Genomic DNA, 24,397 nt, shown 5'->3' on the forward strand with positions numbered 1-24,397 from the left:
TCTAGCTACAGCTATCTCCTTGCAAAGAGGATTCTGCAGTCTCATCTCTAAAGGGACTGGGTGTGACCAGACTCAAATACCACAGGGGGTTATGACTGTGCAAAAGGCATTGTGTATTGTCAGTGACTGGCCATTTACACTTTTGACAATAACTGCATGCATGTCATGTATTTCACAAAGAGTACATGAATGTAGTTGTAGCTTCCTAGAACTTAACAGCCACAGCTAACTTGAATTAAGTAACAATATGGGAATATTAAGACCATGTTTAGGTGACAAAGCCATTCATTACCAACAGTTGTACAGCGCTGGTATTTTGCTCACACACAGTACCCGGAACGGTGTATTTACAGCATGTGGCCTACCGCCAGGGCAGTGATGATACCAGTAAAGCAATATTATTTTCATGCCAAAAATGAAAACACAAAGCAGACTGAACACTTTGGTCCTTTAAAAACCTGCTGTATGTAAAATATTGTGTGCTATAGCTTGCAAAACAAATGTGACTCTGGATGACAACATGATGTTTGTTTCCAACATCAGAGCCGTTTTCTTAAAATAGTTAAATTCGCTATGTGTTTTGTTTCCTTGCCGCGATGTGAATAGCAAAACTGATATCACTGATATCGCTAGAATTTTAAGAAAATGATAGCGCTAGATACAGTGAGTATTGGGACAATTAAATGTTTTCATGTTGTACCTGCTCGTCAAACATCTCATTACAAAATCATGGGCATTAATATAGAGTTGGTCCCCCCTTTGCTGCTATAACAGCCTCCACTCTTCTGGGAAGGTTTTCCACTAGATGTTGGAACATTGCAGCAGGTACTTTCTTCCATTCAACCACAAGAGTATTAGTGAGGTCGGGCACTGATGTTGGGCATTTAGGCCTGGCTTCGCAGTCAGCGTTCCAATTCATCCCAAAGGCATTCGATAAGGTTTGAAGTCAGGGCTCTGTGCAAGTCAGTCAAGTTCTTCCAAACCGATCGACAAGCCATTTCTGTATGGACCTCACTTTGTACACAGGGAGGGGCATTGTCATGTTGAAACAAAGTTTGAAGCACAGAATTGTCTAGAATGTAATTGTATGCTGTAACATTAAGATGCCCCTTCACTGGAACTAAGGGGCCTAGTCCAAACCATGAACAGCAGCCCCAGACCATTATTTCTTCTCCACCAAACTTTACAGTTGGACTGAATCATGGTGAAGCGTGATTCGTCACTCCAGAGAACGCATTTCCACTGCTCCAATGGAGGAGAGCTTTACACCACCCCAGCCGACGCTTGGCATTGCGCATGATGATCTTTGGCTTGTGTGCGGCTGCTCGGCCATGGAAAATAATTTCACAAAGCAGTTATTGTGCTGATGTTGCTTCCAGAGGCAGTTTGGAACTAGGTAGTGAGAATTGACTCGTACGCGCTACGTGATTCTGCACTCGGTAGTCCCATTCTGTGAGCTGGTGTGGCTTAACACTTCGCGGCTGAGCCATTGTTGCTCCTAAATGTTTCCACTTCACAATAACATAACTTACAGTTGACCGGGGTAGCTCTAGCAGGGCAGAAATTTAACAAACTGACTTGTTGGAAAGGTGGCATTCTATGACGGTGCCATGTTGAAAGCCACTGACCTCTTCAGTAAGGCAATTCTACAGCCAATGTTTGTCTATGGAGATTGCATGGCTGCGTGCACAATTTTATACACCTGTCAGCAACGGGTGTGGCTGAAATAGCAGAATCCACAACTTTTAAGGGGTGTCCACGTACTTTTGAATATACCGTGCATTCGGAAAGTATTCAGACGCCTTAACTTTTTCCATATTTTGTTACGTTAGAGCCTTTTCTTTTTTTCCCCCTCATGAATCAATTCATTTGATTGGACATGGTTTGGAAAGGCAAACACCTGTCTACACCTGTATGTCAGATCAAAAACCAAGCCATGAGGTCGAAGGAATTGTCCATAGACAAGACAGGATTGTGTCGAGGCACAGATGTGGATACCAAAATAATGTCTGCAGCATGGAATAAGTTTGGAACCACCAAGACTCTTCCGAGAGCTGGCCGCCCGGCCAAACTGAGCAATCAGAAAGACCTTGGTCATGGAGGTGACCAAGAACTTGATGATCCCTCTGACAGAACTACAGAGTTCCTATGTGGAGATGGGAGAACCTTCCAGAAGGGCAATCATCTCTGCAGCACTCTACCAATCAAGCCAAGATGATTGAGTGGAGAGACGGAAGTCACTCCTCAGTAAAAGGCACATGACAGCCCGCTTGGAGTTTGCCAAAAGGCACCTAAAGATTTTCAGACCATGAGAAACAAGATTCTCTGGTCTGATGAAACCAAGATTGAACTCTTTGGCCTGAATAACAACCTGGCACCATCCCTACGGTGAAGCATGGTGGCAGCAGCATCATGCTGTGACGATGTTTTTCAGTGGCAGGGACTGGGAGACTAGTCAGGATCAAGGAAAGATGAATGGAGCAAAGTACAGAGAGATCCATGATGAAAACCTGCTCCAGTGCTCTTAGGACTTCAGACTGGGGTGAAGGTTCATCTAACAACAGGACAACGACCATAAGCACACTGCCAAGACAACACAGGAGTGGCTTCGGGACAAGTCTCTGAATTGCATGACATAAGTATTTGATACATCAGAAAAGCAGAACTTAATATTTTGTACAGAAACCTTTGTTTGCAATTAGAGATCATATGTTTCCTTTAGTTCTTGACCAGGTTTGCACACACTGCAGCAGGGATTTTGGCCCACTCCTCCATACAGACCTTCTTCAGATCCTTCAGGTTTCGGGGCTGTCGCTAGGCAATATGGACTTTCAGCTCCCTCCAAAGATTTTCTATTGCGTTCAGGTCTGGAGACAGGCTAGGCCACTCCAGGACCTTGAGATGCTTCTTACGGAGCCACTCCTTTGTTGCTCTGACTGAGGGTTTCGGGTCATTGTCATGCTGGAAGAGCCAGCCACGACCCATCTTCAATGCACTTACTGATTGAAGGAGGTTGTTGGCCAAGATCTCACGATACATGGCCCCATCTATCCTCCCCTCAATATGGTGCAGTCGTCCTGTCCCCTTTGCAGAAAAGCATCCCCAAAGAATGATGTTTCCACCTCCATGCTTCACAGTTGGGATGGTGTTCTTGGGGTTGTCCTCATCCTTCTCCTTCCTCCAAACACAGCAAGTGGGGTTTAGACCAAAAAGCTCTATTGTCGTCTCATCAGACCACATGACCTTCTCCCATTCCTCCTCTGGATCATCCAGATGGTCATTGGCAAACTTCAGATGGGCCTGGACATGCGCTGGCTTGAGCAGGGGGACCTTGCGTGTGCTGCAGGATTTTAATCCATGACGGCGTAGTGTGTTACTAATGGTTTTCTTTGAGACTGTGGTCCCAGCTCTCTTCAGGTCATTGACCAGGTCCTGCCATGTAGTTCTGGGCTGATCCCTCACCTTCCGCATGATCATTGATGCCCCACGAGGTGAGATCTTGCATGGACAGAGGGTGATTGGCCGTCATCTTGAACTTCTTCCATTTTCTAATAATTGCGCCAACAGTTGTTGCCTTCTCACCAAGCTGCTTGCCTATTGTCCTGTAGCCCATCCCAGCCTTGTGCAGGTCTACAATTTTATCCTTGATGTCCTTACACAGCTCTCTAGTCTTGGCCATTGTGGAGAGGTTGGAGTCTGTTTGAGTGTGTGGACAGGTGTCTTTTATACAGGTAAACAGGTGCAGTTAATACAGGTAATGAGTGGAGAACAGGAGGGCTTCTTACTGAAAAATTGGGCGTGCAAAATTATTCAGCCCCCGTAAGTTAATACTTTGTAGCTCCACCTTTTGCTGCGATTACAGCTGTAAGTCGCTTGGGGTATGTCAGTTTTGCACATCAAGAGACTGAAATTTTTTCCCATTTCTCCTTGCAAAACAGCTCGAGCTCAGTGAGGTTGGATGGAGAGCATTTGTGAACAGCAGTTTTCAGTTCTTTCCACAGATTCTCGATTGGATTCAGGTCTGGACTTTGACTTGGCCATTCTAACACCTGGATATGTTTATTTTTGAATCATTCCATTGTAAATTTTGCTTTATGTTTTGGATCATTGTCTTTTTGGAAGACAAATCTCCGTCCCAGTCTCAGGTCTTTTGCAGACTCCATCAGGTTCTTCCAGAATGGTCCTGTATTTGGCTCCATCCATCTTCCCATCAATTTTAACCATCTTCCCTGTCCCTGCTGAAGAAAAGCAGGCCCAAACCATGATGCTGCCACCACCATGTTTGACAGTGGGGATGGTGTGTTCAGGGTGATGAGCTGTGTTGCTTTTACGCCAAACATAACGTTTTGCATTGTTGCCAAAAAGTTCAATTTTGGTTTCATCTGACCAGAGCACCTTCTTCCACATGTTTGGTGTGTCTCCCAGGTGGCTTGTGGCAAACTTTAAACAACACTTTATATGGATATCTTTAAGAAATGGCTTTCTTCTTGCCACTCTTCCATAAAGGCCAGATTTGTGCAATATACGACTGATTGTTGTCCTATGGACAGAGTCTCCCACCTCAGCTGTAGATCTTTGCAGTTCATCCAGAGTGATCATGGGCCTCTTGGCTGCATCTCTGATCACTCTTCTCCTTGTATGAGCTGAAAGTTTAGAGGGATGGCCAGGTCTTGGTAGATTTGCAGTGGTCTGATACTCCTTCCATTTCAATATTATCGCTTGCACAGTGCTCCTTGGGATGTTTAAAGCTTGGGTAATCTTTTTGTATCCAAATCCGGCTTTAAACTTCTTCACAACAGTATCTCAGACCTGCCTGGTGTGTTCCTTGTTCTTCATGATGCTCTCTGCGTTTTTAACAGACCTCTGAGTCTATCACATTGCAGGTGCATTTATACGGAGATTGATTACACACAGGTGGATTGTATTTATCATCATTAGTCATTTAGGTCAACATTGGATCATTCAGAGATCCTCACTGAACTTCTGGAGAGAGTTTGCTGCACTGAAAGTAAATGGGTTGAATAATTTTGCAAGCCCAATTTTTCAGTTTTTGATTTGTTAAAACAGTTTGCAATATCCAATAAATGTCGTTCCACTTCATGATTGTGTCCCACTTGTTGTTGATTCTTCACAAAAAAATACAGTTTTATATCTTTATGTTTGAAGCCTGAAATGTGGCAAAAGGTCGCAAAGTTCAAGGGGGACGAATACTTTCGCAAGGCACTGTACCTTTGGTCCCCTAAAATGGGAGATTATGTACAAAAAGTGCTGTAATTTCTAAACAGTTCACCCGATATGGATTAGAATAGCCACAAATTAAAGCTGACAGTCTACACTTTAAAGTCATTAAATCCAAAGTGCTGGAGTACAGAGCAAAAATAATAAAATATGTGTCACTGTCCCAATACTTTTGGAGTTCACTGTATGTCAGAGTGCCTTTAGATTGCTCCACCTTGATTTAATCAAAAACAGCCTTTTAAATGACTGTCAATTTGTACAAGACATCAAAAATAGCTTTTGACACTGATTCACAGGAAAATGTATAGTTAAACAGAACAGATACATTTTCTGTGTGGTCCCACAATTTATTATGCTGTGATGTACCTGATTGGTCGTCTCAGTAATGGCCACCAGCAGTTTCTGCACGGCAGCCTGGAGGCGGGAGCTAATATTCATGAGGTACTCCTCGTTCTCCAGCTGAAGCTCCGGCAACAGGCTGTGACTGTCCGTCATCATCTGCTGGGACATCTCCAGGCCCTCGTCCGTCTCAGTCTCGCCCGACCACACGCTCAGGTTGTCCACCCCAGGCTCGCTTCCCTGGCAACTCTCAGTCGCCAACGCATCTGGGCATGAACGACCAAAATAGAGGGCAAGGTTAATTGTCAGGAGAAAACGCTTAATTGGAAACAATAGTGTTAATTGTCACCAATATCAACCAGTCATTAATTTTATTATTTTTATTCAAAGAATACATTTTTGGCCAAAGCATTTATCAACATATTATAATATAAGGGATAGTATCCCAGATGTTAATCAGACACAAGGCTTCCGAAGACTGGAGTTGCCCATACCTTCCCTGATCTAGTAGACTGAGCACTGTCCTTGTGCCAATATCACATTCAAACTGCTACATAATGTCCAAGTATAATCCATGAAAACAGAGGTTACAGACTCTATCCTAGCTGACTGGTAGTGCCACCCTAGACACGACCACACACAGAACTAAACAGCAAATAACGGACATGATGCTACTGAACAAAATCAGAAATCTTTAAAGGAGTCAGTACTATTGTGCACATTGATAATTATTTTGTTCACCCAAACATCAAGTTCACTTGACAGTCAAATTAACCCTGTCAACAGCTCTAATTCATTGATAAAATACCAGACCGTATGAAAAGTTGTAAAATGGTAAGGGGTTGGTTAAATAGCTAGTTCTCTGAACTGTAAAAATCTAACCACAATAATTCACCTATTTTTGCATTAATGCATAGGTGTCTGTGTGTTTGTTTTATGTGTATATGTGCACACTACAGTATCTGTGTGTACACACATATGCATGTTTCGTGTGTGTCGAGAGGGCAGGCAGCTGTTTACTTGACTTTGGAGCTTAAAAGGATACTGCGAGGTTCTGGCATTTACGGCCTTGACCTACTTACCCAGAGTCAGATGAACTTGTGGATACCATTTTTATGTGTCTGCGTACAGTATGAAGGAAGTTAGAGTTAACATCACAAGCCAATGCTAACTAGCGTTAGCGCAATGACTGGAAGTCTACAGGTACGGTAGCATTGCTACTGTACCTGTAGACTTCGTTATTTCACTTAAATGCCAGAATCTGGCAGTATCCTCTTAAGCCTGTAGACACAGAAGGGAGAGAGACAATATGGCTACGCTTGGCAGGGTGTTGTTTCTTAAACACACTTGTCACATTTGACGACTCCACCTTTGGGCCACATACCAACATACGAGAGATGAGACTATACTGTAGACACTAAGGAGTATAATGGCATAACGATTATTGTCTGATAGTTAGGGAGTGGTTGGACCATAAAATTGCAGGTTCAAATCCAGGGTAGGGTATACTGGAGGTTGTGCCCTCGAACAAGTGCACCTGACCTCAATTGACCAGGAAAAACTCTGAGCTCTACAATAAGAGTCTGCCATGTCACCTTCAGAGTTGGATTCATTCCTATGATTCATCAGTTACAGCATGTGATTCTGAAACGATGCCTACTAGTGACAGGTCTGTCAGTCTGGCTGGACTGCTTTTCCTCTGGCAGCTGTGGGAACTTGATTTTTAACAATGTTAGGCGCAGGGCAAACAAAATGCCATGAATTCTATAGTCCCTGGGGGATCAAGTGTATTTCTCTCTCAGTCTGCATAATGAAACAGATTTTTGTGCACTAAGCAGCCATTGGCTGGAATGATGAAAAGATACAAACGTGATCATTTTTCATGTTTTGGTCAGCCTGACGAAGGTTGCATGATGAAAATATTTGTACAATAAAGTGAAATTTGCATTGATATTACATGTATGAATTTCCCCTGTATCCTAGCAGCCTTGTTTGGATCAATGCCATTTAAATTCCATTCAATTCAGGAAGTATACTAATATTTCAATTCCAATTCTCTTCTACGATTTTCAATGAGGAACATTTAGAATTAGAGTTTGGTTCACTTGTTGAATTGACTTGAGTTTAAATGGAATTGACCCCAACCCTGTAATCCAGTTGACTTCCACACAAACTGCATATTGGCAAAATTGATGATACTGTACACACCAAGAGCACAAAACATTTGGAATGCCTTCTAATATTGAGTTGCAACCCCTTTTGCCCTCAGAACAGCCTCAATACGTTAGGGCTTGCACTCTACAAGGTGTCAAAAGTGTTCCACAGGGATGCTGGCTGGTGGAACATTCTTGATACACACTGGAAACTGTTGAGCATGAAAAACCCAGCAGCGTTGCAGTTGTTGACACTCAAACCGGTGTGCCTCCCACACACCGTTCAAAGGCACTTAAATCTTTTGTCTTGCCCATTCACCCTCTGAATGATACACATCCACAATCCATGTCTCAATTGTCTCAAGGCTTAAAAATCCTTCTTTAACCTGTCCCCTCCCCTTCATCTATACTGATTGAAGTGGATTTAACAAATGACATCAATAAAGGATCATAACTTTCACATGGATTCAACTGGTTAGTCTATGTCATGGAAAGAGCAGATGTTCCTAATGTTTTATACGCTCAGTGTACATCCACAATTAATTCAATGTGATGAGTAGCAACTCCTTTATATATTTTAACCTGACTTCCCTTACTCTGATGCCATAGAGAAAGGTAGAAGGTAACCAGTCAGTCAGGACCTCTTTCGATTTTCAAACCAGTATTGCTACTGGCAGGCCTTATTAGCAGCCAATTAAAATTAATATAAAATCAAATCTGACATTTTCCATGGCAATAAGTATTCTCTCTCTCCCCATCTTTCCTTCCGGTCCTGTGTATATTTCTGTCACACAGCGAGCCCTCAACCCTTGCACCTCTTCTGGTTTTGTCTGGATCCATTTAATAAAACCTAAATCATCTTGATGGAGAGAGATAGAGCTCTTCCAAGACTTCGATCCCCAAGGTGGCCTGATTGGTGTCACACGTTTGTCACAGCCCTAGCTACTAATCATGGTCTTCAGTTAAGTGTAATCAGATGTGTTGGTTAGAAATGTAAATGAACTGTGACACCAGTAAGGCCCGGGGAGCCATAATGCTCACTCCATTTTACTTATCAAAACATGCACAGGTGGTAGGGGTTGATTTGGAATTGGCTGCTCAACTAACCTCCCGCAGTCTCTGTGGCAGGCCTGAAGGGCTCGCCAGCAGCTCTCTGCCAGGTGGGTCTCTGTGAGGAGGATGGGGGTACCAGCAGTCCCTCCACGTGGCGTCCAATGGTCTCCTCAGCGGCCGCTGTGGTCTTGAGCACATCACTCAGCACCTGGCGGAGGCTCTCGTTGGCCTTACGCAGCAGATTCCTGAGGAAAGAAGAGAAGAAAAGTTGGTGGGACAAAATATTATGGTCTTTCATTCACTTGAAACAAATGTTTTGGATACGGGTGAGGTTGGCAAGATGCATATCGCACAAGTGCTTTGGTTGTGGTCCTTTGTCATAGTCACTACATAAATCTGTTTTTGAATGAACTCTTTTTTTGTGTTGTAATATTGTTCTTTAAGAGCTCCTGTTGAATTAAGCCACTTATATAAAAATATTACATAGTCATATTCAGTATAGAACACAGCTTATACTTAGACATTTTAGGATAGGTTGGGTCCAATAAAATGTGCAGAGGTAAAATCATGACGTGCACTCGAGTTAAATACATTTTCTACAATATAAATTAAATAGAAACTTGAAACATTTATATCGTTCTATAGTCAAACCTCTCAGTAGTGATGACCTGATGATCTGGACAGGAAGAGCCATCCCCTCCAACTTGTGACGAAACGATTCCACTAACTGCCATCTTCCTCCTGACCTCTTCATCTTCCTCATCTCCTCTCTTCTTCAGCAGACGGACCGGCAGGAGGGAGAAGAACGACAACAGCCCTGTCATCATCACCCGTTTACAGACAAGCACACACTTTCACACTGTGTTGACGATCCCTGGAAACATGAGATAGTGACGGCTAGGCAAGCTAAAGGCATGACCATTATAAGGATGGTGGATTCAAATCAGATGAGTCCCAGTGCGCCCCAGTACACACACACACTCACAAACACATTAACTTCCATGGAAGCGAGGGAAACACTAGTATCTGTGCTGTTATGGCAACAAGTGCACCTGAGACAATTGGCTGATGCAGGAAGTAGAGTGGCTCCCTCTCTTGGTGAGGGAACAGAAATGCTGCTAATTCAGATATACAATCGAGAGATGTTGTCATTTAGGAATGGACGTGAACATTGTGTATACTGGTTGAGGCTGTTGAGGTTTCTGCCATAATCTTTTAACCTTTGAGCAATTTGACATTTAAATGAAATTAAAAACTGTAATAGAGTAGGTACTCTTCATGTCATAATAAGTTAGGCTATAATGCAAAGAGTCCCAACTGAACATCAGTAAATGCAGTCAATAGATTAAAGGGATTGCATGAATTGCAGGTATAACATTAATAACTAAACACATCAAGGGGCCAAAAAGGTTGAGTGACCGCCATCATGGATGTTCCAGGGGCTGATTGTATAAACATAGCCTGAAGACATTTCAATTCACACTACTGAGTGAGTCTCCATTCATCAAACAAAGCATAACATAATGGATTCCGAACGCAATTCCCTTCCATTCACACCCCGAGGGGCAAGTCTCCATTCATCATCACTGAAAAACTGCATTATTATAATGGGTTCTGAACAACTCTGATAGGCTGAGGCGGAAAGTAGTAGAGGTGCAACTGAACTGTAAAATAAATATGACCTTTTCTTTCTGTGAGCCTCTGCTTTTCATTTGTGATTTTGCCCTTTCCTTCTTTCCACTTTGTTTTCTCTCGTTCTCTCCATCGGAGGAATATCCCATCTGCAATCAATAAGCAAGTAGCTTTAATTTATTCAATGATCAAAAAGATAACATTCACGACAACTTAGAATCGTTGTTCGCCGCTTCATATGGTCTTTGAATCAAAATGTTAGAACATTTGTGATGTAGTGGCTTAAACATTAGCTGGTAGCTTAGCTCACCCCTAGTATCAGTTTGTCAAGTAACTGGTGAACTTATTTATACATGCAATCTCTTCAATACAATGAAAAATGCTCACACACACTCAAACAAAGGGAGAAAGTTGCCTGAATGCAATCAAACTCCAGCTATGAACAACCCCAAAAAATACAATCAGGTAAATTGCAGTTAAATAACTTCTTTGCCAAGTTGTCCTCAACATTACAAGATTAGTCTTGAGTGCGTGTGAGGACTCTCGTCACATCACGAACATCGTACCCGGCATCCAATGTCATCATGCAGGTAATGACTAATCATGCAATAAATGTTTTGAGAAAAGCCTGCCGGAGCAAGGGGGTCTGTGTGTTTGTGTGTGTGTGTGTTGCACACCTTAAGTGTGGTCAGGTCTTCCCACAATCATCTTTCAAAATAGATTAATATTTAGTTCAGCATCAATGTCTCAAGGATGTAAAACACAGGGCTTGAATGACAGCTCAAGTACTCAGGTACTCACATCATACCATGATGGTGCTTCAATTCCATCCCACACATCACTTATGAGGACATGGAAAAATGATATCAGGGAAAGTAGGCAAGCACTGTTACATTGAGGCGTGCTAGACCCTTTAGCAATGCCAAAAATCAAAACGAAAAGTTACTATGGCATGGAAACACTTTGGACATGATGTAAAAGGCTATGGCTTAGGCAAAAAAATAACATTGATAAAAAGGGCTAGAAGGAGAAGGGGAACAACTAGAGTAAGGACAGTGTTGTCCTTCAAAAGGCCCCTAGAGGGTTTGTACAAAGCAAACCACACCATGTGAGGTATAATAATATCCCTCAGGTGATCAAGTGGTTGAACCCACTAAGTGTTTCTCAATATGAAGAGCAATGGGGTAGAAGAGACAATACCTGGCAGGTGGATGAAAATCATTGTCAAACTCTTCAATTAACACATAACTACATTCAGCTCCTACTCAGGGTGGTTGCATTTAGTCTTTTAGATTGCATGCTTTGTTGAGCTTAAGACCTATTCAAAGTACCAGTGACTTCCTCAATACGGAACTGGTCAGATGATGCGGATGCTACGCTACAGGGCTGTTTTGCTAACACAGACTGGAATATGTTCCAAGATTCATCCAATGGCATTGAAAAATATACCACCTCAGTCATCGGCGACGTCCCCACAGTGACCATACGTACATATCTCAACCAGAAGCCATGGATAACAGGCTACATCCACATTGAGCTCAAGGTTAGAGCTGCTGCTTTCAAGGAGCGGGACACTAATCCGGACACTTATAAGAAATCCCGCTACGCCTTCAGACGAACCATCAAACAGGAAAAGCGTGAATACAGGATTAAGATTGAATCCTACTACACCGACTGACGCTCGTCAGACGTGGCAGGGTTTGAAAACTATTACGGACTATAAAGGGAAACCCAACCGAGAGCTGCCCAGTGACGTGAGCCTACCAGACGAGCTAAATATCTTTTATACTCGCTACGACGCAAGCAACACTAAAGAATGCATGAGAGTTCCAGCTGTTCCGGATGACTGTGTGATAACGCGCTAGGTAGCCGATGTGAGCAAGACCTTTAAACAGGTCAACATTGACAAAGCCGCGGTGCCAGACGGATTACCAGGACATGTACTCAAAGCACGCGCGGGACAACTGGCAAGGGTCTTCACTAACATTTTCAACCTCTCCCGGTCTCGAGTCTATAATACCAACATGTTTCAAGCAGGCCACCATAGTCCATGTGCCCAAGGAAGAGAAGGTAACCTGCCTAAATGATTACCGCCTCATAGCACTCATGTTGGTAGCCATGAAGTGTTTTGAAAGGCTGGTCATGGCTCACAACAGCATCATCCCGGATACCCTAGACCCAATCCAATTCGCATACCGCCCCAACAGATCCACAGATTACGCAATATCAAATCGCACTCCACATTGCCCTTTCCCACCTAGACAAAAGGAACACCTGTGAGAATGCTGTTCATTGACTACAGCTCAGCGTTCAACACTATAGTGCCCACAAATGTCATCACAAAGCTAAGGACCATGGGACTAAACACTTCCCTCTGCAACTGGATCCTGGACTTCCTGACGGGCCGTCCCCAGGTGGTATGGGTAGGCAACAACACGTCTGCCACGCTGATCATCAACACTGGGGACCCTCAGGGATGTGTGCTTAGTCCCCTCCTGTACTCCCTGTTCACCCATGACTGCGTAGCAAAACACGACTCCAATACCATCATTAAATTTGCTGATGACGGGGGGCGCTGGTGAGCAGCAACATGTGAAGCTGCTTTTTCTTGGTGCTCCGATCCAGGGGCAACAATTTACTATTAATACTTGACCAACACAGTGTTAATTTTGTAACATTTAATTTGGAATCGAACCCAATTCACTAATCTGTCTTTTTTCCCTGAAATGTTTTGCCTTTTAATCGTAAAAACTTGAGACAACAACGGCTACGGGCCACAAAGGAGCAGGCCTCTGCTGAAGCCTCGGGATCACCTGACAAGGACTCTGATCCCCCCCAGACCTAGCCATGGTAATGGCGGCTATCATTAAACAGACTGTGCTGGCTAAGGTGGAGTCACGATCCACTGACCTATCCGTACAAATAGCTATTATTGCCACCGAGATCAACAAAGATTGACTCCGTTAACGAAGACTTGGCGAGACAAGACACCCGTCTGAATAGCCTGGAAGATGGTTCAAATGTTTACTCCGACAAAGTGGTGACACTGGAAGAGCAAGTCAACCGGCTATCAACAGATGTCATCAAACTCCCTTCCAAGTTTGAGGACCTCGAGTACAGACAGCACCGGGGGAACGGTCGCATTTTCAGCTTGAGAGAGGGACTCTAGGCCATAGGCGGAATGCGGCCAACCCAGTCCATAGCTAAAGTGCTACAGGAAATCCTATGCCTTGATTACGCCCCCACTCTTAACCATGCGCACTGAAGCATATAATCCGCACCGAAGAATCGGGAGCCTCCCATAGTAGTTAAATCCCACTACATTTAGGAGAAGGAGGATGTCTTCCGTAAGGCAGCGTGAGCGGCTCCCATCACCCACGACGGCCAGAATATTAGCATTTACCCAGACTACATGGCGACAGTCATGAAGAAGAGGTCAGCCTTAAACGAGGTGAGGGGGTTCCTACACCGCTGTCTAGACACCAAGTATGGCATTCTTTACCAGCTGTACTGAAGATCACTACTCCCTGCCGCAAGCAGAAGACATTCCTAGACCCAACCAAGGACAAAGAATACATTGTCTCGCACCTACATCCACAGGAGGACAGACGACATAAACCTAAGGCTAGACAGTCTCTTTCCATGCCTGAATAGGATACCATTTTTTTTACACTACTACTGGTCAGCAAATACATCTAAATGAGTTTATTGGGTTTCTACATTTGAAAACAAGGATGGCCCAACTTGGGCTATCATGGAGTTACAGGCTCCGGTCTCACGCTTGTGCTCCCTAATGCCCATGAACCTTGGCACCCATGTTTTAAACCCCATTGTTAAGTACTCCCTTAAAATCTGGTCCCAATTCCAAAGTCACTTTAGCCTTAAACAAGCAAGCGGTGTCTCTCCATTAACATCTAATAATCTCTTCCCAACAGAGTGACACGGCATTCCAGTTCTGGCATAGGAACGGTCTGGTGTTTTTTTGTGACCTATTTGTTGATAACACATTCATCTCATTCGATACTCTGAGGGTTGACCATAAAATTCCCAATACCCACTTTTTTAGATACCTGCAAACTCGCAGCTTTGCTCCAAAACAATTCCCTTCATTTCCACTTGAGCCAACTAAGTGTCCAGTCGAGTGGTGCTTAGATCTTAACCCTTATCTGAAGGGCACAATCTCCAGATTATATGACATAATACAGAACATTAATCCACTTTCCTTTGCAAATACAAAATCTGCATGGGAGCAAGACATAGGTGGCGAGCTACCCAATGATATATGGCAACAAAGTGCATCTACACTAGAAGTCGCCCGATTATGATTTTTCAACGCCGATACCGATTATTGGAGGGCCAAAAAAGGCGATACCAATTAAGTCTGCCAATTTTGTATTTATTAATTTGTAATAATGACAATTACAACAATACCGAATGAACACTTATTTTAACTTAATATAATAAATAAATAAAATACATTTAGCCTCAAGTAAATAATGAAACATGTTCAATTTGGTTTAAATAATGCAAAAACAAAGTGTTGGAGAAGAAAGTAAAAGTGCGCTATGTGCTATGTGTTCAGTTCCTTGCTCAGAACATATGAAAGCTGGTGGTTCCTTTTAACATGAGTCTTCAATATTCCCAGGTAAGAAGTTTAAGGTTGTAGTTATTATAGGAATTATAGGACTATTTCCCTCTATACCATTTGTATTTCATTAACCTTTGAATATTGGATGTTCTTATAGGCACTTTAGTATTGCCAATGTAACAGTATAGCTTCCGTCCCTCTCCTCGCTCGACTCGAACCAGCAACACAACGACAACAGCCACCATTGAAGCAGCGTTACCCATGCAGAGCAAGGGGAACAACTACTAGAAGGCTCAGAGCGAGTGACGTTTGAAACTCTATTATCGCGCGCTAACTAGCTAGCCATTTCACTTCGGTTACACCAGCCTCATCTCGGGAGTTGATAGGCTTGATGTCATAAACTGCGCAATGCTTGACGCACAACGAAGAGCTGCTGGCAAAACGCAAAGAAAGTGCTATTTGAATGAATGTTTACGTGCCTGCTTCTGCCTACCAACGCTCAGTCAGATACTTAGATACTAGTATGATTGTATGCTCAGTCAGATTATATCCAATGCAGGACACGCTAGATAATATCTAGTAATATCATCAACCATGTGTAGTTAACTAGTGATTATGATTGATTGTTTTTTATAAGATAAGTTTAATGCTAGCTAGCAACTTAGCTTGGCTTACTGCATTCGCGTAACAGGCAGTCTCCTTGTGGAGTGCAACGAGAGAGAGGCAGGTCATTATTGTGTTGGACTAGTTAACTGTAAGGTTGCAAGATTGGATTCCCCGAGCTGACAAGGTGAAAATCTGTCGTTCTGCCCCTGAACAAGGCAGTTAACCCACCATTCCTAGGCTGTCATTGAAAATAAGAATGTGTTCTTAACGGACTTGCCTAGTTAAATAAAGATTAAATAAAGGTGTAAAAAAAAAAAAAAAAAAAGGCAAATCGGCACCCAAAAAATAACGATTTCCGATTGTTATGAAAACTTGAAATCGGCCCTAATTAAATCGGCCATTCCGATGAATCGGTCAACTTCTAATATACACATCACTCAAATGGCTTACTCAGTATAAGGTTTTGCACATAACTCAAATGACAGATTGGCAACAATAGACCCAAATGTTGACCCCAAGTGTATGAGATGGACACAGTCCTGGTCATGCACTGCTGCTACTCGCTGTTTATTATCTATGCATAGTCCCTTTATCCCTACCTACATGTTTATTTTATTTTACCTTTATTTAACTAGGCAAGTCAGTTAAGAACAAATTCTTATTTTCAATGACGGCCTAGGAACAGTGGGTTAACTGCCTGTTCAGGGGCAAAACGACAGATTTGTACCTTGTCAACTCTGGGATTTGAACTTGCAACCTTTCGGTTACTAGTCCAACGCTCTAACCACTAGGCTATTTAACCTGTAGCCCCGCACATTGTCGTTGTACTGGTACCACCTGTACATAGCCTCGTTATTTTATTGAGCTACTTTTTATTATTTGAGTTTAGTTTATTTGTTAAATATTTTGTTAACTTTTTCTTGAACTGCGTTGTTGGTTAAGGGCTTGTAAGTAAACATTTCACGGTAAGGTCTACCGGTTGTATTTGGCGCATGTGACAATTAAAGTTTAACTTGACGTACTAAGCCAGTGCAACCTTACATCTAATGCCAACCTAGATGTCGTAACCCCAAATACTAAGCAAAGTCTGGTATCAACTGCCTCCATCCAAGACATTCTGCTGTGGAAATCAAACTCACTCATGAAAGCACCATCTGGAAAGCCCCATTGCTAACCTGCTCAGATCCAGGACCTCCGTGCCAAAGCTGCCCTTCAATCCTACGGAGCTCCACAGTCCTCTCTTCCAGCTCTCTCTCCAGCCTCTCTTTATCCTCCACGAACGTCCTCTGCACCGCCTCCGGAGAGATCCCCATGGCGAGTGAGCTCCTGGGGGTCTGCTGCTCCTCTTCCTCCTCAGATTGGGTCTGCATGGCCGAGGTTGTCTCGCGGGCGCTCTTGGAGATTCGTGCCAATTCTCTCTGCTGGGCAAACTCCACTGACATCTGAACTATGACCTAGGAGAGATGCGTATGAGGAATCATAGTGGAATGCTTTAAATTACATTTCGTTAAGTGAAAGAAAAAGATTCAATAAAAAGTAGATTTTCAAATAAATTTGAAAGGCAATTCAATCTAGATAGTACTTAAAGCACTGCTTCCCACAAATAAATGCTAAAAGAGCATATTTGTAACAAAAAACTTTTGGTGCAGCTTAAAATGGTATGCTTGGTATATATGTACTTATGACTACTGTGTGTGTGTTATTTTTAGATGCTCACAGGATTCACTGTGCCCTAGGATACAGTTAGTGCTTTAAACATAAAGGCTACTCATTAAATTAATGGCCAAATGTCTGCACTCTCCAAATTCTCCAAGATTTGTTTCCATGCTTGTTAGTCGTTTAAGTCATTCTACAAGAAGAAAATTGTATTGGGTTATACTCTTCAAAGTACAGTAGGACCTTGTTCAGAAAACTAAAATATTTGTCATCATGAAATTGACTTAAACTATGTAGAAAATCTGAATTGCATACCTACACATATTTAACCAGACACTGTATGATTGAACTGTTGTTAGTACATGAAAGCAACATTTAAGTTTGTCTGTAACCTTCAAGAACTATTTTTTGCGGGATTTAGTATTTGTTCCCGTTCAATATTGCCTGTTTGACAATCAACTTCTTACCTTAGCTATCTCTTCCTCCACCCTCTCCTGGTGTCTCCTCTCCTCCTCGCTGGGCCCTTCGATAGAGCGGACACCCCCGTTGATGCCCTCTGGATCCTGCTTCACCTGTGACCACACCTCCTCCCTCCCCTTCTCTCTCTTTTCCTGCTCCCTCTCTTCTCGGAGTCTGGTGAGCTCGGCACAGTGTTGCTCCTTCAGCGAGGCCACCTCCTGGAGGTACTTGTGGTAGAGCGCTCTCCTCAGCGCCTGCAGCTGCGCAGTCAGGCTCATAGACTTTGCCGGCCCGCGTAGCTCCGCACCCAGGCCCACCAACAACGCCTCCTCCTCCACCAGCTAGATGAGGGGGAGGAATGGACAGGGAAAAGGACAGGAAAAGGATGGACACAGACAAAAATCAATGCGCCGGAGAGAAAAGTGTATGGAAAGAAAAATAGGAGAGAGAAACAGGGATTGAGCAAAAGACAGATGAGAAAATAGAGGGAAAGATCCAGAGGCTTTTCAGAGTGTGCCCCCTCACTTTCCCCTTACGCCTCAGCCACCAGCTAGAGATGAATGCACCAATTCTACTTCCTATGCCTCCAAGGCTGATTGACACACACTGATAAATAGATGTCAGACATCCCATAGAGCAGAGTTTCAGTTCGGATAGAGCACCAGTATGTCCAGTTACAATAGTAAGTCTTTCCTTTTTCTCTCTTTCCGTCTTTCACTCAGTGACTCGTTATTGTGCTATAATGGCGCCTGGTGTTGGTTGCTCTCGTTGCTCCATCAATCTCCCTCCCCCTATTTTTCTCGTCCTTTCCCTCCACCTACTTGTGTTCCCATCTTTCCTTCCCTCACCGGACACCTCTCCATTTCTCACCCTTTCTTTCTGTATTTTCTTTCTCCCTCAATCTCTCAGCTGCTCTCTTCTCATGCTTTCTCCTCGGATGTGCGAGACAGCGTCTCTCGCTGCTAGACTGGAGAGCAAGGGAGGTAGAGGGAGAGAACAAGCGGGTGGTGCAGTGATAGTGAGCGGGAGGCTTGACTGAAATGAACCGGGTCACTCACGCAGATAGAATCATGCAGCCGTAGTCTGGCGTACCGTAGTACTATATTGCCAACACTAGCATCAACGCTACGCTAACCATTTACATAACTGGCACCTCGACTCTGAAACTTCCCCTCAGATAAAAATCCATTTGAATGTGGCCTCTCACTGCAGCAACCACCCAGAGATCTGGGGCAGGTTTTAGCCAAAGGCTGCATTCTCCCCCATCCCCCTCCATCCATCTCTCCTCCTCATCCTTTGCTCGCAGTGACGTCTAATGGAGTGTCTTAATTCAAATCAACATTTGGGCTCAGATCGAGGGGAGGTGGTGTGTAATGGGGAAGATTTGGATAGTGAGATGGAGTGTGCAAACCTTTAGTTCCTCTGCATCCTCTTCCTCTGTCTGCAAGCCAAGCTGGGCAGCACTGAACAGGCTGAAAGACAAGTCAGTTCAAAATGTAAGAAATTAGTAGTCTTAAAAGCAAGCACATTAAAAACACCTTCACTTATGAAATGTAGCACCAATACGTACCGATAACAACTTCACAATGTGGTCAAAGAAAGTTTGCTAAAGCAGAATTCAATATAAAGGCCAAAGACAGTGAAAGGTAAAGGGTAAACAAACATCCGCTATAGTGAATAGCCTACTGGTGAATCTACTAGTATTATCTTTCAACATCTGACTTTTTTAAAGGATGGAATTCATGGTCTGATCCAAGTTCAGTTCATTTCCAACCTCCCAGTGTATGAAATGTACAGGGAACTGCTCCACCCGGGGCGGCAGGGTAGCCTAATGGTTAGAAAGGTTGCAAGTTCAAATCCCTGAGCTGACAAGGTACAAATCTGTCGTTCTTCTCCTGAACAACCCACTGTTCCTAGGCCGTCATTGAAAATAAGAATTTGTTCTTAACTGACTTGCCTAGTAAAATAAAGGTAAAATTAAAATATATATATATTTTTTTAAATTAAAATTCTCCTTTGGGATTAGCTCACTTTACCCTGACCTAAATAAGCCTTCAGGCTTCGATGCCAAAAGGCTCCAAGTATTAATATAATTTAACAGTAGGGGGCAGTAGTATAATTTAATTATACCTATTAGATTAGAAACGGGTTGGGCAACTGGTGGCCCGCGGGCGAAATCCCCTCCCCGTGAAGGCCCTTGGATCAATATTTTTTAGGATAGCAAATCAGTTGGGGTCTCAACTTACTGTTGCAAATTAGAATAGTAGAATACACAAGGCGCAATTTCAAAATTTGGTTGTGCATGTTGGTACGCAGACCAGAAAGCAACTGCTCCCCCTCATGATGAGTTTCGATTTTGTGGACACCACCCCATCAAAGTTGCCCATCCCTGTATTAGAATATGGTTTATCATAGTGTAACCTAACAGCAGGCGTAGAGAGACGCTGGGAGCGGAGTCCACACTTCTGTTTTTCAGGAGAAATGGAAGTTAGGTTGAAAATACTGTATCCCCAAAAACCAGAAACATCTGCTTTCTGCCAACACCCCAAAGAGTGATCATAGTGAAAAAGGACTCTAGAGTAGATGGTAAGCAATACTGTACTCAAATAAAAACCAGTGGAAGTCAAAATATTCCAAATTAGCATGAGTCAACCTGCATGCCCAAAGCGTGGAGACAGAGACAGTCTATTTGTCCAGACTATTTACAGGGCAAATAACAAAATGTCATTTTCAAATTTGGGAGAATTATCCCTTCAATTTTCTATGGATATGAAAACACCTTGAGGAGGGCCAAATGGGGAGACTGATATTTATGCTCCTTGCCTAGATCTGTTGGGCAGGAGAACCCTACTTTTTGGGGTTAGTGACTAACATGACTCTAGTCTAATGCTTTTAACCACCACTGTAAATATTTCATAAGCTGGGCTGTGCTGCTGGCATATAAGGTATCATTGCTTCACTACTCTTCCAATGTTTTACAGAAGGATAAAAGGTTAACTCTAAGAAATTAAATTTGCCACTGTCTGGAAGCGCAACTATTGGTTTTATCATACCCTCTAGGGGTTAATCAAATTGATTCAATGCAATTAAATTGCAACAGGATAAGTAAATGATCTTAATTTTCAATTTAGCCAACATTATATAGGGATTATAGGAGGGAATTATATAGTAGAGGAGATCACTCCATAAAAATGTCAAAATCATTTGATTTTGAGTGAAATCCAAAGTTGTGCTATATATTCATTGGTTATGTCATACAACTTGGAAAATATAAATATTGATACATTTCCCTTTGAAGACAATAGGCATCTAGATACACAGGCTCCAATACGATTCGGTGCAAGTCGGTTTGATTAGAGAACGAATCGATGCGATTCAGTTTGATTCAATGCACTAACATTTGTTGCATAAACACATTAATTTCCATTCTAATATAAAATCTGCTGCTGATGGAACTCATGTGCTGGATCCGGTTGAGCGTACGTCTGTGGTCTGTAAATTATGTATGTTATGGTGTATGTAAAAATTGTAATATATTGTAATATATGCCATTTAGCAGACGCTTTTATCCAAAGCGACTTACAGTCATATGTACTGGGGGGAATGTTTTTGTCCCCCACCTTCGGTTCTGACATCCCCATCATCCTCTGATTAAATAAATGTGATAGAAATTGTAATCTACATAGTCACCAAAAGTATTTATTTATCATACTGCATACTCAAATAAATGTTCAAATCTCACCTTTCTAGTAAAAATAGTTATAAATTGCTGAGGTGTAGTCACTTGAGGACACAAGCTCAAGTACAAATAATAAATATTTTATGATGCATTTCCAATTCAACAAAAATATATGAATAAGGCTTGAAATTACTTGGATGCTTTCTAAATATAGCATAATCAAATTATAAAATGACTAAGATTTCATCTTTATAACTGTAAAATACAAGGTCTCTAGATCAAAATGTCTGCCCCCATCGCTGTGAATGTCTCACAGAGCTCTAGCTTGTTAGGAAGTCTCATTTCATCTCATAATTAAACTTGTCCGTTTATGACAAAAATAAAAGGGATTGTTTAAATTCTATGAATTATTTTAGATTATTGCCAATAAATCGATCTCTGAATGTACTACCCTGATGAACCCACTCTCTTCTGCTGCACTACAATGTAACAATTGCAGGCATATGCTTTGTTAGTGGCTGTGATGTAGGGTTCATCCAGGAGTTAAGACAGTCGGAAGAGCAAATTAAATAGTAGTGGTTTCAGATTTCACATCATATGCCACAAAGGCTCAGAAAATATACTCGTGTCCATGGGAACCAGATTGATTTCGAAGCAAAAATGACAGTACGAACCAGTACCAGATGCACACAGCTCCACTAAAATGGAGACCTTACATCCAAGAGATTTCAACTTGTCATTTTTGTTGATTAACTGTTTGAGCTAGTAACGTATCAATATTTATATTTTACAAATGAACTATGACATAGCCAATGAATACATAGCACAACTCTGGATTTCACCCTCCATATCAAAATTAAATGGTTTTGACAGTTTGGAAGCTTTTACGGAGTGATCTTATCTTCTCTCGCTTAGGCCATGCAGTGAGCCTCGCAAAAGTGATTGCAGTCCTTGTTATGAAATCATCACCTTTACCCTGTATATCTAAAAATTACCATATACACTGAGTGTATGCTATTTCCATGACAGACTGACCAGGTGAATCCAGGTGAAAGCCATGATCCCTTACTGATGTCACTTGTTAAGTCCACTTCAATCATTGTAGATGACAGGGAGGACACCAGTTTAAGAATGATTTTTAAGCCTTGAGACAATTGAGACATGGATTGTGTATGCGTGACATTAATAAGGTGAATGTGCAAGACAAAGATTTTAATGCCACTGAATGGCGTATGATAATAGGTCCCAGGTGCACCAGTTTGAGTGTGTCAAGAACTGCAACGCTGATGGGTTTTTCACGCTCAACAGTTTGTGTGTATCATGAATGTTCCACCACCCAAAGGACATCCAGCCAACTTAACAACTGTGGGAAACATTGGAGTCAACATGGTCAGCATTCCTGTGGAACACTTCTGACACCTTGTAGAGTCCATGCCCGATGAATTGAGGCTGTTCTGAGGGCAAAACAAAGTACAACTCAATATTAGGAATGAGTTCCAAATGTTTTGTACACTGATTGTTTAAAGCAAAACTACCAAACCTATTGCTGATGGCTAATCTGAACAATCAAAATATAAATATATTGTAAGCTCCGTCCAGCAGGTATAGCCAGATGAGTTCTCTCTCCGGTAGCTTACCTTTATTTCAGCAAAACACAATTTAAAACAGAGCATTTGATAATACCTATCAAATTACAGTGACCCAATATTGCGCAAGCCATTTGACAAACATTTGAATGTTGAGTGCAGATGTGTCAGATCTCATTGGTCAGGCTACTGGCATTGCCTGGCGTTGTTCGGCATGCAAAATGACTTGTAGATAAATGACTGTCAAAACAGTTACATGCAGTTCAACGCCGAAGGATAGGACGCATCAGTTGTCATAAAAGTGGAGAGGTCTTTTCAGAAGGTAGAAAGAATGTAAAAATGTGTAAAAATGGTAGAAAGAATGTAAAAATGTGACCCGGCCGTCAGTTGGACCTCAGTAGTCAGTTGAACAGTGTTTCCTCCGACACATTGGTGCGGCTGGCTTCTGGTGTAAGCAGGCGGGTGTTAAGAAGCGCGGTTTGACGGGTCATGTTTCGGAGGACGCATGACTCGACATTCACCTCCCGAGCCCGTTGCAGCAATGAGACAAGAACGGAAAGGGGGCAAAACACCGCCCCCCCCACAAATTTCTTTAAATAAAAAATGACATGGAGCGAAAGGACGAAGAGTCCTGTTTACTGTAGCGGTCTTAACAAATTACATATGGACCTAAAGGCATACTTCAATATATATCAATCATTCATGCAAGTCATATAGCACACATACATCTTGCCGACATCTACATGATACATCGGGGAGATGTAGTGTTAATTTGACATTTTACCTTCATTTAACTAGGCAAGTCAGTTAAGAACAAATTCGTATTTTCAATGACGGCCTAGGAACAGTGGGTTAACTGCCTTGTTCAGAGGCCGAATGACTGATTTTAACCTTGTCAGCTCAGGGATTCAATCTTGTAACCTTTCGATTAGTAGTCCAACGCTCTAACCACTAGGCTACCTGCCACCCGTGTGGAGAGTGTTTGCACATTGGCAAGATGTCACAGAAACTTCAGCATTAGATTGCATTTGCCCTTCAGCCCTGTTTGGATGATGGGTGTCAAAAATACATATATATATGTTTTTTTACATTTTAGCAGTGGTGTAAAGTACTTAAGTAAAAATACTTTGAAGTACTACTTAGGTTTTATTTGATTTAGCCTATATTTAACCAGGTAGATGAGTTAAGAACAAGTTATCATTTACAACTGCGACCTGGCCAAGAAAAAGCAAAGCAGTGCGTACAGGTGCAGGTGCAGTGATCTGTGAGCTGCTCTGACAGTTGGTGCTTAAAGCTATTGAGGGTGATATGAGTCTCTAGCTTCAGTGATTGTTGCAATTTGTTCCAGTCATTGGCAGCAGAGAACTGATAAGAAAGGCGACCAAAGGTGGAATTGGCTTTGGGGGTG

At 42.5% G+C, this 24,397-nt stretch overlaps 1 protein-coding gene across 6 annotated transcripts in view; it reads right to left on the bottom strand.

Annotated features, from left to right (window-relative positions):
- LOC124043434 (A-kinase anchor protein 9-like) overlaps positions 1 to 24,397 on the bottom strand; it is a 134,714-nt gene that overhangs the window by 43,374 nt on the left and 66,943 nt on the right. For 5 of the 6 annotated variants that reach the window (XM_046362045.1, XM_046362044.1, XM_046362046.1 and 2 more), the window contains 6 exons: positions 19,136 to 19,196; positions 17,733 to 18,065; positions 16,785 to 17,063; positions 9,435 to 9,556; positions 8,838 to 9,028; positions 5,605 to 5,843 (listed from right to left, as the gene is read on the bottom strand). In XM_046362045.1, coding sequence (XP_046218001.1) covers positions 5,605 to 5,843; positions 8,838 to 9,028; positions 9,435 to 9,556; positions 16,785 to 17,063; positions 17,733 to 18,065; positions 19,136 to 19,196 — 1,225 coding nt within the window. The remainder of the gene's footprint in view (positions 1 to 5,604; positions 5,844 to 8,837; positions 9,029 to 9,434; positions 9,557 to 16,784; positions 17,064 to 17,732; positions 18,066 to 19,135; positions 19,197 to 24,397) is intronic. The other variant, XM_046362043.1, reaches the window with a different exon arrangement.

The sequence above is a fragment of the Oncorhynchus gorbuscha genome, linkage group LG09 (genome assembly GCF_021184085.1).
Source record: "Oncorhynchus gorbuscha isolate QuinsamMale2020 ecotype Even-year linkage group LG09, OgorEven_v1.0, whole genome shotgun sequence".
Classification (NCBI taxonomy): Eukaryota; Metazoa; Chordata; class Actinopteri; order Salmoniformes; family Salmonidae; genus Oncorhynchus; species Oncorhynchus gorbuscha.